The sequence below is a fragment of the Ictalurus punctatus genome, chromosome 11, assembly GCF_001660625.3.
Source record: "Ictalurus punctatus breed USDA103 chromosome 11, Coco_2.0, whole genome shotgun sequence".
Taxonomy (NCBI): Eukaryota; Metazoa; Chordata; class Actinopteri; order Siluriformes; family Ictaluridae; genus Ictalurus; species Ictalurus punctatus.
In genome coordinates, this window is record NC_030426.2 from 7,848,870 (window position 1) to 7,863,709 (window position 14,840).

General features: G+C 39.5%; 2 protein-coding genes across 3 annotated transcripts in view; both read left to right on the forward strand.

The window, feature by feature from the left end:
- LOC108272125 (mucin-5AC) overlaps window positions 1–14,840 on the forward strand; it is a 119,039-nt gene that overhangs the window by 46,924 nt on the left and 57,275 nt on the right. The window lies entirely within an intron of this gene.
- sp7 (Sp7 transcription factor) lies at window positions 405–4,387 on the forward strand. Its single transcript, XM_017479183.3, has 2 exons — window positions 405–525; window positions 1,963–4,387. Exons 1-2 carry the CDS (start codon window positions 505–507, stop codon window positions 3,295–3,297), a joined length of 1,356 nt encoding a protein of 451 aa, XP_017334672.1. The 5' UTR covers window positions 405–504; the 3' UTR covers window positions 3,298–4,387.

A 14,840-nucleotide genomic window follows, 5' to 3' on the forward strand; every position in this document is an offset into this window, starting at 1 on the left:
CACACACACACACACACACACACACACACACACACACACACAAATTCAGTATATACTATACAGTACTATAATATAGCCTGCAGCCAAAACCGACAGAAAGCAAACTTCAAAAGTAAGTAGATTCTGATTTCTGGGTAAAGCCATGAGTATTTAAAGTATTTTAAAGCTGCTGTGAGAGCTGGGACGCAAAATAATTTGACGTAACAATGTTAGACGTTTAAATCGGTTGAGAAACGCTTAAGATACTTTAAAGCCTTTTTTTTATCGCAACAGGATGCCCTAAGAGCGTGTCGCGTAAATCTCTCTCTCTCTCTCTCTCTCTCTCTCTCTCTCTCTCTCTACTTCAAAGCACGCGGAGCCTGTCATTAGGAGGCGTGTCTCTGAATCCACATAGAAGTCGCAGCTCTCGGAGCGGAGCTTTACTCCAACACACTGTCCCGGGACACGCGTCTTTAGGCTATCCTCCCGGTCTCGAAGTCAACTTTTGGAATTTGGTTCTCAGGGATGGCTGCATCGGTTCTGGAGGTACGAAACGTCCAACTAAGACACTGCATGCTAATTTTGCTTTTAACACCGCGCTCGGTTCTTATAATGAAAACTAATGATAACTGCATTTTGCACGTAAATCACCTGATACCGCGCGCGCCTGCAGCCCAGACAACTTTATGACCATAATTTGCGAAGCTTTAAATTTATTCATGAATAGAATAAATATTTTGAAGTTGTGAACTGGTGAACTAGTTACTCGAGTGCTGAAACGAAAAAATGTACACACATGGCAAATTAAGTTAAGTAGTTTGCGTTTAAGCTGTGGAAATGTCTTTAAAAATGTGTTTAGGGGTGAATCGGAGTGGATCAGCTGTATTATAGACCTATTTCTATAACCGTCATATATAAACCCCTGCTTTAGGGCAGGAAACACAGTGCGGTTAATGGTAATGGTAGTTAACCTGGACACGGGATCAGCAGCGTGCGCCAAACCGAACCGCAGGCGCATGCGCTCTGTGTGTGTGTGGGGGGGGCATCGTCGCGGAGCACACTTTTCATAGCTATTCGTATCCTATAGAAAAATTGTTCACCCTGATCTCTCTTGAGTCCTGCTGTTGTGCTGAATTAATATTTCAAATGGGACAATGGATGGAAAGTTTGCACTTATTTGGAGTACAGGAGCGAATATTTACATGCTGCATTATGCATTAGGCTACACACCAACAGCTTAAAGAGGATAATTTTGTTCATTACATATTTTAACTTTTTTTTAAAAAATAATCTTTTTAGCTAATATACATATACATATATATATATATATATATATATATATATATATATATATATAGAGAGAGAGAGAGAGAGAGAGAGAGAGAGAGAGAGAGAGAGAGAGAGATTTGGTTGACTTCCTCTCAGCTCTACTGTTGAAAAAGTGTTAAGTAGAAACACGCTGTAGAAACATTGATAGAAAGTGCCAGTTAAAATGATTTTACAGTGACCATTGGTATACCTATTTTAGTTTTTCACCTTTTTGTTTTGGCACTTCATCACCACTTATATCCTGTATGGTAACTAGGACTACAAAAGTCTACTATTCATTCAGATATCCGGGTGATAGACAAAACAATAAAAGATTAAGCCTGTAAAGACCAAGTGTCGTCAAAACAACGTTTCCAGCAATTTAACTACATGGCAAACGTGTTTAACAGGAATTGTATGTGTGATGGCATGTAAATCACTAAGGCAAAGGTTGTTGTTGCATATTTCTGTCTTGAACAGACAGGGTTTCTGATTATTACGTAAGTTTACTGCATGCAGTAAAGTGATTGAATTACATATTTATGACATAAATTAATATCTTTACAATTAATGCAAACAAAACAAATAATGTATCAAAAACTGTCATAGCCCCTAAACAAATTGATCTTTTTGCTGTTTTTTTGTTTGTTTTTTGTTTGTTTTTTGTTTTCATAGGAGGAAACACGTTATGGCTCGAGTCCTTTGGCAATGCTGACCGCCACCTGCAACAAATTTGGCAGCACCAGTCCAGTTCGCGATACAGCCACACCTGGAAAAGCAGGAAGTGCAGCATCAATAAAGAAATCTTACAATATGACTTCTGACCTGCAGGCACCTAAAAATGGCCGAAGCAGCGAAGGCCTAGTAGACTCTTATAGCAGCTCATTCAGTACAGGTGGAGGCCTGCTTACCCCCACCGGCAGCCCTCCTCCACCCACAGGAGCATACACTTCTGACTACAACCCCTTCTCCTCTTTCCAAACCTCCTCAGCCTCTCAGGATCCTTCACTGTTGGTGACCAAAGCACATGCCACAGCTGACTGCCTGACCAGTGTCTACACCTCGCTTGATATGACGCACCCGTACGGCTCTTGGTATAAGGCAAGCATTCACCCTGGCATCACAGCTGCTCCTGCCAATGCCACATCCTCCTGGTGGGATGTTCACCCAAGCTCCAACTGGTTGAGTGCTGGTCAAACCCAGTCGGATGGTCTCCAGGCCCCTCTGCAGCCTGTGGCTCCTCAGGCCTCCCTCAGCCCTCCTATGTCCAGCTATAGCTCCGACTTCACTCCCCTTAACCCAGCGCCATATCCTTCTGTGGGTCTCAGCTCCTCTTCACACCTCTTACAGTCCTCCCAGCATATGCTCCCACAGGACATGTACAAGCCCAAGCCAGTAGCCAGTGGCAGCCTCATTGAGAGCCCCATGGGCCTAAAGCCAACTCGGGGTTCTGGGGCATATACAGGCAGTTCTGCCACCAGTAGGTCCTCCTGTGACTGCCCCAACTGCCAAGAGCTGGAACGTCTAGGTGCATCTGCCGCCTCACTGCGCAAAAAGCCTGTACATAGCTGCCACATTCCAGGCTGCGGAAAGGTCTATGGCAAGGCCTCGCACCTGAAGGCCCACCTGCGCTGGCACACAGGTGAACGACCTTTCGTGTGTAACTGGCTCTTCTGCGGAAAGCGCTTCACACGATCCGATGAGCTGGAGCGCCATGTGCGCACACACACGCGTGAGAAGAAGTTCACATGTCTGCTGTGCAACAAGCGGTTCACTCGCAGCGACCACCTCAGTAAGCACCAGAAGACCCACTCTGAGGCCAGCCTGCAGGGCAAAGCTGGGAGTGGAGAGAGTGAGTCAGAACCCAGGGGCCCAGATGAGTCTGTGGACCCAAGTGATGGGGCCCCAGCTGGTCCAGGAAATGGCATGCAGGAGCACACAACTAATGGAGAGGAGAAGAACACCACAGGAAACCCAGTAGAGAACAGTAGTGGACTGCTGGAGATATAACCACCATATCTGTGGAAAGAATCTTCAGATTAAGCTGCTGTTCTAATCGGTGCTAATCAGCATTTTTAAAAATAGAATGAATAAGTGGATCATTTTTGACAATATTCTTTAAACACATTTTGTTGCCCCTAATGGAAAACAATGCACCACTATCACAGATATTCTCCTGTGGAACATGAAGGAACAGTGTGTGAAAATAAGAAAGTGTGGGACATTAAAATGAACTTTTGTTTGATATGCAAACCTAGTCAGGCCTATGTCTTGGCAAAGCTTTTTATGATTCTGGATTTATTTTTTTGTTGTTGTTTTTTTTTTGTTTTTTTTTGTTTTTTACAAATCTTTTACGCTGTTCAATTCATTTGTTAATCTTTGATCCTTTTTGATCACTATCTTAAATGGTGTTATAGATGGTATTATTAAAACATGATGAAATGCTTTTTTTTTTTTTTTTTTACCATGGTTTTATCAGTGACCAGTGGTTTGTCCAGGATTTCAGATCATCAGTTCTTTTTTTAAAAAAAGTGCAGTGTTTCTGAGAAGGGACTCTTTTGTTTTGCTTATTTAATCACAATCATTTCTAACATTAAAGTAATTATTGAGAAGCCCCTAGCAGATCAGAGCTCATGAGTCTGTGTAGGCTGCAAAAAGGGACTAAAGTGTACAGTTTAGTTTTTTCCTTGATTTCCATTTGAATGCTGTTTTTGTCTTATTTAATTTCCTATTTACATGAAATTTTATTTATGCCTTAAATTATGAACAATAACAAAAGACAATCTTGCATTTTACTGGCATTAAAAATGGGAAATGGGAAACACTCAATGAAAGCAATGCCAGTCATGAATAAATAAAGATTTTGCATTTTATGTGATTATTTATTTATTTTTTCACTGTTGATTTTCAGGTTCTGATGGCTGTTGTATGAACTCTGTTTGCGGAATATTACAAGCCAAATTGTACGGATTAAAGTGGATTTTTTTCTGGTGTCAACTTAATTTTAATGTTAATTATTTTACCAGTATGTACATATGAAACTCAAGTTATGAATTCCCAGCTACCTGTATGTCTTTATAATTAAATTAAGTGAAATTCAGTTCCCTGGTCTATTTTCATTCATTATAGCACTATATAACATTTTCAACATATAAATACACAATGACAAAAATAGGTGTATCATTTGTGATTGATGCCTTGTTTAGTTACTGCTTGTATGGTGCATATCAGCCTAACATTCAGGATAAGAGACTGATTTTTGCATTTCTGGAACCTCTATTACCTAAAAAAAAAAAAAAAAAAAAAAACATGGTTAACAGTAGTTAATCAGCAGCCAAAAGAATAATTAGTATCTATACATCATTTTATTTTTGATTTCTCTATTTCTTTATTTGAACTTAGTAGAGTTACATTAGGGTTACATTGTTAAGGAATACATTACGTAGCTCGTAGCACTAAACAAGTCACAACTGTACACTCAGTAAAGCCTTAAAGCACTTTTTTTTTGTACTTTTTCAAGAATTGCTTTTGTATTTAAAACATGTAATGATTTTGGAATAGTAAAATCATTTGCAAACATATTAAGAACAAACCCATGAAAGCTACATACAAATAAGTAACCTGTCAGAAATTAACAAAGAATATGCTTACTACATATTTTGAGCCTTATTTTTCTTCAGATATCATGTAGTTCCAACTCTCTTAACCATGATGATGATGATGAAAATGATTATTATTATTATTATTATTATTATTATTATTATTATTATTATTATTATTATTATTATTTCTACACCAACTCTGATCACATTTTGAGTGCTTATCTTTCATTTTATTTCCGCTCTTTATTTCCTCTGGAATTCCCCAGTCATTCTTTCCTCAACTCTGTTTTTCTTTTCTTTCTTTCTCTCTCTCTTTCTTTCTTTCTTTGTTTCTTTCTTTCCAGTGCACCTCTCCCTCTGTCCTCTCCTCTTCTTTTTGCCCTGTCCCACTCTGGCCTGTGATCCTCTGCGATCTTATGGCTGAACAAATGCTTTAATTAGTTCTCGCAGCCCAAACAAAGCAGGGCTCTCAGTTGACACAATGTGTCTCACAGAGCGCCACTGAAGGTCTGTCGAAGAAAATTAAACCTCCCCCGCTGTCTGCGTACACCAATTACCCCCACCAACCCTGCTACTGGACAATTACTCCACAGCACTGCTACAGGCTGGGCAGCGGAAAAGACTAGAGAAGAAAAGAAAGAAGATGGGAGGAGGAGGCTGAGGAGGAGGAGGGAGGGAGAAGCTGGGTCACTACACTGTTTACAGAATTGTGGGTTGCCCATGTGGCAGTGAGCTAGCAACAGACTTCAAAAACCAAATACAAAATTTTCTGGTGCTAATGTTTGCAGGAATCTAAATACAGGGAGCTCTGTAGCAATTCAGTGGAATCTCCTTTTGTAATGAGTCAATGCTTCTGAAAATCCACCACTGAGTCTGGAAAGATAGCCTAAATCTAAATTATCAAATCCTTTGCTGAAATTTTTGAACATTTGTTGATGTGATCAGTGATTGAGCATGTCAGGCAAACCACCAAAACCAAATTGCATGCTTTTGTACTCCTGTACTCTTTGATCCAGCATAAGTTTATATGTGTTAAATTTGATAGTAAATCACAACTTATAAGGTATAAATTCTAAGAGAACCACATGCACAGTATACACACACACATACACACACATTATGCTCTTTTGACAGTGTGCTACCTCATGTACCTCTCCTCCTCTCCTCCCCTGGCTGTATGGTTCTAATTTACTGAGTCTAATGAGCTGGAGTTGAGGTCAGCTGGTCCCGGGGCCGAGTCTGTCATCAGGGTCTGACATGTTTATGGAGGTCTGAAGTGGGCGTGTGGTCGAGTCCACAGCTTTTAAGACCCAGGCGGAGGTTTGGGTGGGGTGTGCACGCGCGTGCGTGTGTATATGTGTCTGTTGGGGGATATGGGGGGTAGGGGAGGGTCCGTGGCTTTTGACTCCAGCATGACTATTATTTTTGTCTTTTTATACTCCCGTGTGGTGGTGGTAACCTGGTTTTATTTTTAAAACGTTATGTTCGAAGACTTTTAAAAAAAAGGACAGAGCTGTGCCTCAAGTGAGGCAGTAAAAAGATAAATATACTTAGGGATGTGAGAGAACTCAGTGGAGATGGAGACAAGACAGTGGGCAATAAAGAGAAGGCAAAAGAGAGGTTCGGAAAAAACTCTCTGGTTTCAATAAGGTTTTGCCTGAACCCTAGGCACTACCATTCTCCAAAATGCTCCTAAAACAAAGCTTATTTGAACTCACTGAAACATGTGAATAGCCTCACTTTGCATTTACAGTGGGGAAGAGTAGGAACAATGAACCTTCCTCAACTACTGAGCTTGAAGTAGGTGATAAATCCTCCTCATGCCCTAAAGAAAGGGAGTGATGCATGCCAACAGAAAAACTCAGGTGTGAGTGCAGGTAACTTCTGCCTTCAGGCTGTACTAGAGGAAGGGAGTGAGATTCTTGGTTGGGGTGGGGGGTGGCTGGGGGAGTTAACAAGTATCTGGTGGGGAAGAGAAGAGAAATCAGTGACCTGAACAACTGCAAGAGGTCAGGAAAGGTCAGATGGTCACTGATGAAGAAAGAGGAAAGCGCATTTTCAACCACACAAAGAGACATAAGATTGATCATCATTAGGCTATTTAAGTTAACTGCATTGGCAGGCGGGTGGTGCTTAGCAATACTTATCTAGGGTTTTCATAGCAGCCTTTATAGGCCTCTTTCTGTAACTGAGTTCCTTTCTGCTCTGAAATGTATCAAACACACCACTAAATGGACCAATTCTGTTTATAGGAACTGTGGGCAGGCTGTGGCAGGCTCCATATCCCTGTAAAAAGATAATATGTTCCCTATTAAATGTCCCCCGGATGACAAATTGCTTCCAGGAAAAAAAAAAGTGGAAGCTAAGGAAATGAGCTGTGACACTTCAAAATAGACATCCTCTTCTTAATTCCTTAAATTCACAATTCTGCTCTTAACTGACTATATAAAATACAAAATAGTAAAACATAGTGCTTAGTTGATCAAATATTTTTCTTAGAGAAATAAGAGGTGGCATGGAGTTAAGGGTGTTCATGAAGAAGTACCAAAGAGTATCATCCTTACGTCAACAATGTCACGTGCTATTTTGAAATTGTATTTGGTATGAAGTGTTTCAGGTAAATACGGCTTAAGTAAATAATCGAAGCGAATCATTTGAGAGTTGTTCATCTGTTAATTTGCACTCTGACTGTCTTTGCACCATAGGTCCTGCAAAGAACCATTTTCTTGTCACAAATAATTTTTCAGTGTATAGGGTTCTTGAGTTGAGCTATATGGTTATTTGGAGATTAAAGACATTCTTTATGTTTCATTACAGATTCTTCAAAGCAGTGTACTGATTCTTCAAGGTATCATCCCTTAACAGGTTAAAATGAACCCTATAAGGTTCTTTGAGGGACTAGAAAATGTTTTCCTGGCATCACTCTTAAGCACCCTACTCTGGTTCCTTAACACACAAACGAGGGTTTTTTTTTGTTTTGTTTTTTTTTTTTGTTTTTTTTTTTTAGAGAACTTATGATAATGTGGTTCAGAACCATATGTGCAGAACCATTTCTGGGTTCTTTAAAGCACCAGGAAATAAATAGCTCTCTAAGGATCTTGTTAAGCGTTAAAGGTTCTTTGTGCAACTGAAAAGGGTTCTCCTATGGCAACAGTCTGAAAAAAAAGGTTTTGGTTCTAATTGGAACCTCTATTGGTACAAAAATGGAATTAAAAAAAGAAAAGAAAAGAGTTAAATGAAATATAGCCTACAGAAGCAACTAAAATAATAGGATTTACTTAAAAAGAGGTGGAATGGGAAGTAGAGAGGGAGAGAGAGAGAGAGAGAGAGAGAGAGAGAGAGAGAGAGAGATGTTAAAAGTGAGTGATTTGAGTCGGCCTTCCAGAGGGCTGGCAGGGTTCTGGCGGAGGAGTGTGGTGGTTCAGAAGTCCTCCAGAAAGAGGCGCCAGTGTGTCCGGCGGGGGCTCTGACCATGAGCCGCTCCCCCCTCTTCCTCCCCCCCTACAGTCACGGCCGCAACACCCCCAAACCAAGCTATTGGCAGACACCGGGCTACTGCCACTCCATGCTTCTTTAATATCCTGCCCAAATTGAAATATCTTTGTGGGTGAGCACACACACACACACATACACACACACACATGCATCCACACACACACTCGCGAATTGGCTACTATGTGCACACACACTGACGCACACAAACATACAACCATAGTTACACGTGTTCACCACTGAAAATAACTATATAAACTAGCATCATTTTATTCTCTTATTTGCTGCCAGAATTAGTTAAAGAACCTCTCGCAGTCTTGTGCATGATGTGTAGTAATGGGAAGAGGAAAAATGTCTTACGCTGCACAAAACCCACTGGTGCTCCTAATAAAGAGAGGGAGCCTCAACTCAGACAGCTGACATGGTCGATGTGCGCTGTAACACTGAACGAGAAACCACAGTCTTTGTGTTTATTTTAAATCCTTTTTCCCCATTTGAGTAAAACGAATATGCAGCATGAACCCCAGTGATGGATTAACACCTCCAGTCTTGGACACGTGAATAGTTTATAGGCTAGATTTTAATTTCCATCAAAACACTGATGAATTTCACAGTGTAGTTCTGAAAATGACAAATCATGAGGTATAGGATTATTGTCTTGTGCGTTTCTCGACTAGAATTTATGAATGACTATTTTTGGCCATGTATTTATGTATTTAGTTATTTTGTGGGCATTATTTTACCTTTATGATGCTCTAACCCTATAGAAAGCCAGTGCAAATATGATAGGTCAAAATCGTCCAGTCATTTCAGTTAGGCCCAAGGTTTCAAATGAAGTTTGTAAATGAAGCGTTCGTTGTGATGTGTGTTTTGCTGCTAAAAGACAATTCATTCTGGGGTTCTCCACCCCCCACCCCGAAAAAAAAATAATAAAAAAACAAACTACCAGACTAATATTCTACTCCATGTCACTTAACTGTCCAGAGACATCATAAAAAAATGTTGTGTAAAGTATTGTACTAAACAATGTGTGCAGCTCATTTCACGTGTGTGCAGTATGTGGAAGTAAATGAATCATGCCACGTGAAAAGTTGACATAAACTTAAAAAAAAAAAAAAAATGCATATGGGAAAAAACAGGTCGCACTGAGTGTTTCGGGAGGCGGGGCGGGGCGGGGGGGATAAGAGGTGTTGGGGTAAATGTGAAGTGTCCAAAAACCACAATGTAGGTGAAGTTCATGTTACTTAAAAGCGTGTCTCTAGAAAGAATAACGAGATGCATAAATGTTAGAAATACATACAACTGTATGTAGTCCTATGCATGTATGTATGTATATATGTATGTATGCGTGTATGTATGTATGTGTGTGTGTATATATGTATTTATGTATGCATGCATGTATGTATATATGTATGCATGTATGTATGTATGTATGTATGAATGTATGCATCCATGTATGGGTGTATGTATGTATGTATGTATATATGTTTGCATGTATGTATGTATGTATATATGTATGTATGCGTGTATGTATGTATGTATGAATGTATGCATGCATGCATGTATATATGTATTTATGTATGCATGCATGTATGCGTGTATGTATGTATGTATGTGTGTATGTATGTATGTATTTATGTATGCATGCATGTATGTATATATGTATGAATGTATGTATGCATGCATGTATATATGTATTTATGTATGCATGCATATATGCGTGTATGTATGTATGTAAATGTATGCATGTATGTATGTATGTATACATGTAATTATGTATGTATGTATGTATGTATGTATGTATGTATGTATGTGTGTGTGTAGGTATGCGTGTAATTATGTATGTATGTATGTGTGTATGTATGTATGTATGTGTGTATGTATGCGTGTAATTATGTATGTATGTATGTGTGTATGTATGTATGTATGTATGTGTGTGTGTAGGTATGTATGTAATTATGTATGTATGTACGTTTGCTGTAGCTTTTAATTGGATTTTATTTGGATTTGTCCATTCTATTTGTGAGTCTCCATAGTAATCAGCCGCTTTCTCCAGCGCCGCCGCAATTAACCCGGCGCACGTAGCTCGACCCGCGTTGAGCGCGAGCGCATAATGACTCTGATCATTACAGAGTGATTGTCTCTGAGACGAGAAATCCCTTAAACAGGCTCCTGGGTTTTGGAGCCGGAGAGCTGCACTCCATCTTCCCCGAGAGCCACCAACCGCCGCTACCGCCAAAAATAACACGCCGGCAGCGCCACTCCAGTCCGCGCCTCACCGCAGAGCAGCCCGCCGCGAGAGCCCGGATCAAAACACACACAAAAAAGGAAACACAGCGGATCGGGGAGCGGGGGTGGAAGGAAAAAATTGTTCATATAACTTTACTCCATTTCTTATAAGATACCCAGAATCTGCTGATGATTTTGGCTTCAGCGCGAAGCCGCAGAATCGAATCTACAGACGAGAGCCAAGTCAAGAGGAAACAAACGATGCTCTCCCTTGCGTGTGTGTGTGTGTGTGGCGCTGAATGGAGAGCTGATGAAATATCCTGCCCAAAGCGTGGTTCTAAGAGCAAGTCATTCAGCAGTGGCAGCTACATTCATAATTCCCCAAAGGCACTGAATGTTTTCACCAAGCCATCAGATTGAAGGCATTAGTATGACAGAGTAAATGGTGCACACTTGGGTACAGGAACAGGCGACTGTGGCCTACAGAAACAACAGGACTTAAGTATTCACAGTTGTTCCTGGGTGCTTGTGTGCTCATGGAGTCAGAAGACAGCATTAAATATGTGAAGAATGTAGACCGCACCGGGCTTCATTACTGCACTCTACAACTGAAATACAGATAAAGATGATCCAACCATGTCTGCATAATGCAGTGAGAACCAATTTAAAATGCAACCCACGCTGACACATTAATTATTCGATCAAAATCAATCAAGGTGGTTGATGAAGTTGTAATTCTAACATGGAGCAATAATTCTTAATTAAATGCAGAGCCATCCATAATTATTCATGAAAATGACCAAACACTGATACATAATAAAAAGAATAATACATACAATAAGTGATATTTTAAGCTCAAACATACGGGGACATTGTGTAGATGTTTTTAATTCCAAGACAAAAAGGGTATATTTTTAAATAGTATAACAGTAGTATATTGGTACAAAACACCAGTTTCAAAATTATGAGCACTCTTATAATTAATATCTTGTGATACCTGCCCTGGAGAGGAAAACAGCACAAATGTCTCTTCTTCTAAAGTATAAAAAGATTGTAGACACTTGTCAAGGGATTTTGGTCCACTCCTCCATGCAGACCATTTTAAGCTCCTTTATATTCACAAGTCTGATTTTCTGCAAGGTTCAAATCCAGAGACTGATATGGTCATGCAAAATATTGATTTTGTGTTTCCTTAATTATTCTGTGTTGTCTTGGAAGCATGTTTGGCTCAGCATGTTGTTAAAATCTATGGCCAAGTCTGAACCTCTTGGCAGAGACAACCAGATTTTGGGTTGAAATATCCTGCATTTAGAATAGTTCATGCTGCTGTAATTCTTCACAAAAGCCCCAGAATCACAAGCCATAAAACAGACCCAAAGAAATCAATCATCCAGCATCATTTTCAGGTGGTGGATCATATCAGGTATACCTTGTATGCAGTTTCCGTTTGTTTCCAAAAATGCTGATGGTTTGCAGTAATAGTTCTAATGACACTTGGTGAAGTTCAGGTGATGTATTTTGTGAGGATTTTTTCAGGAGGGGCTTCTCGCTCAGAAAGTGTCTTAACAGCTTGTTGTCATAAAAGTTATATTTAGCTGTTGATTTTAAAATTCACAACAATAAAAATGTATTAAACTATGCAATTCTAAGATTGCCATCTTTGGGTTATTTGTATCCATTATCTGGTTTATGCAGGAGAACAAACATACAGTGTCCTCCACTAATATTGGCACCCTTGGTGAATATTTGTTTAAACAAAAGGAAATTGTTTAACCGTTTGATCTTTTGTTTAAAAAAAAAGTAACAAAAATACTCTGCCTCATAGATATCAAACTACTGTAAACAAAACACAAGTTTATTTTATTTTTTTTTAAACTTTGTTAAATATAGGTGTACAACAATTATTGGCACCATTTTAGTCAATACCTTGTGCTACCTCCCTTTGCCAAGATAATTGCTGAGTCTTCTCCTATAATGCCTGATGATGTTGGAGAATACATGACATGGTGTCTGAGACCATTCCTCCATACAGAATCTCCCCAGATCCTTCAAATTTCGAGGTCCATGCTGGTGGACTCTCCTCTTCAGTTCATCCACAGGTTTTCAAGTCAGGGGACTGGGATGTCCATGGCAGGATCTTGATTTTGTAGTCAGTAAACCATTTTTGTGTTGATTTTGGATCATTGTCCTGCTGGAAGATCCAACCACGGCCTTTTTAAGCTTTCTGGCAGAGGCAGACAGGTTTCATTTAATATCTGTTGATATTTGATAGAGTCCATGATGTCATGTTTCCTAACAAAATGTCCAGGTCCTCTGGTAGAAAAACAGCCCCAAAACATTAAAGATCCACCACCATATTTAACCGTGGACATGAGGAACTTTTCCATATGATTACATCTCTGTGTGCGCCAAAACCACCTCTGGTGTTTATTGGCAAAAAGCTCTATTTTGGTTTCATCTGACCATAGAACCCGATCCCATTTGAAGTTCCAGTAGTGTCTGGCAAACTGAAGATGCTTGAGTTTGTTTTTGGATGAGAGTAGAGGCTTTTTTTCTTGAAACCCTTCCAAACAACTTGTGGTGATGGAGGTGACTTCGGATTGTAGTTTTGGACACTTTCTGAACCCAAGACGCAACTAACTTCTGCAATTCTCCAGCTGTGATCCTTGGAGATTTTTTGGCCACTCAAACCATCCTCTTCACTGCGCATTGAGACAATATAGACACACGTCCTCTTCCAGGTTGATTCATAACATTTCCAGTTGAATGGAACTCCTGAATTATTGTCCTGATGGTGGAAATGGGCATTTTCAATGCTTGTGCTATTTTCTTATAGCCACCTCCCATTTTGTGAAGCTCAACAACCTTTTTGCACATCACAACTATATTTCTTGGTCTTACCCATTGTTATGAATGACTAAGGGAATTTGGCCTATGTGTTACCTCATATTTATACCCATGTGGAACAGGAAGTCATGGTTGAACAATTTCCTGTTCAGGTGTACTAAAGAATTTTTTAAATATCAATGGAAATATACTTCAAATATATTTCTTGTCATATGAATTCATAGGGGTGCAAATAATTGTGCCACACATATATTTAACAAAGGTTATTTTGATAAACCTGTGTTGTGTTTGCAATTGTTTGGTAAACATGAGAGCAGAGTATTTTTATATTTTTTTTTTAACAAAATATCAAAAGGTTAAACAATAAAGAATTGTTTTTGTCTTTAAAGACAGTCTTCTTTGCTCATATTTATTAATGGTGCCAATATTAGTGGAGGGAACTGTATGTCTTTTGGTTGAAACTGTTTTTCTCATGATAAAGGGATGTATGCAAATTCATTTCCACTCCAGGGAAAAGGGACAAAATTCCTGAGGACTGATAGCAAATGGGAAAAAAATCAAGCATGATAATTTATTTGTTTTTATTAAAAATATTCCTTAGATGTCCAATTTATTTGGAACACCTGTGCACCTGCTCATTTATTATTCAATCAGGCAGCAGCACAATGCATAAAATCATTCAGATACACATCAAGAGCTTCAGTTAATGTTCACATCAAAAATATGAATGGGGCAAAATGTGGTTTCAGTGCCTTTTACCATGGCATGGTTTTTGGTGCCAGATGGGCTGGTTTGAGTATTTCAGAAATGGCTGATCTCCTGTGATTTTCATGCACAATAGTATCTATAGGTTACACCTAATGCAGCAGAAAAAAACAACAAAAATAAAATCCAGTGAGAGGCAACGGCCAGAAGAATGGCCAGACTGCTTCGAGTTGACAGAAAGGCTACAGTAAGTCAGATAACCACTCTGTACATTTGTGGTAAGCAGAAAACATCTCATCTCAGAATGTACAACACTTCAAACCTTGAGATGGATGGGCTACAACAGCAGCAGACCATATCGGGTTCCTGTTACAGTTTTGGTCATAGTTTTGGTGAACCTGTACCCAATGTCACATGAAAACACCCCCCCCCCCCCCCCCCCCCCCATTCTGATGGTTGATGAACTGCATCTGACATGTATCTGCATGATTTTATGCATCCCGCTGCTGAACCATGATTGGCTTATTGGATAATTACACATGCATGAACAGCATGTGTACATGTGTCCTAATAAAGTGGATAGTGAGTGTAAATTTTTGGGGAGAAAATACTAGTGTTTTTTGTTTAAGAAGTTCTAATGATTTTTTTAATTATTATTACAGCAAAAATAAGTCTCAT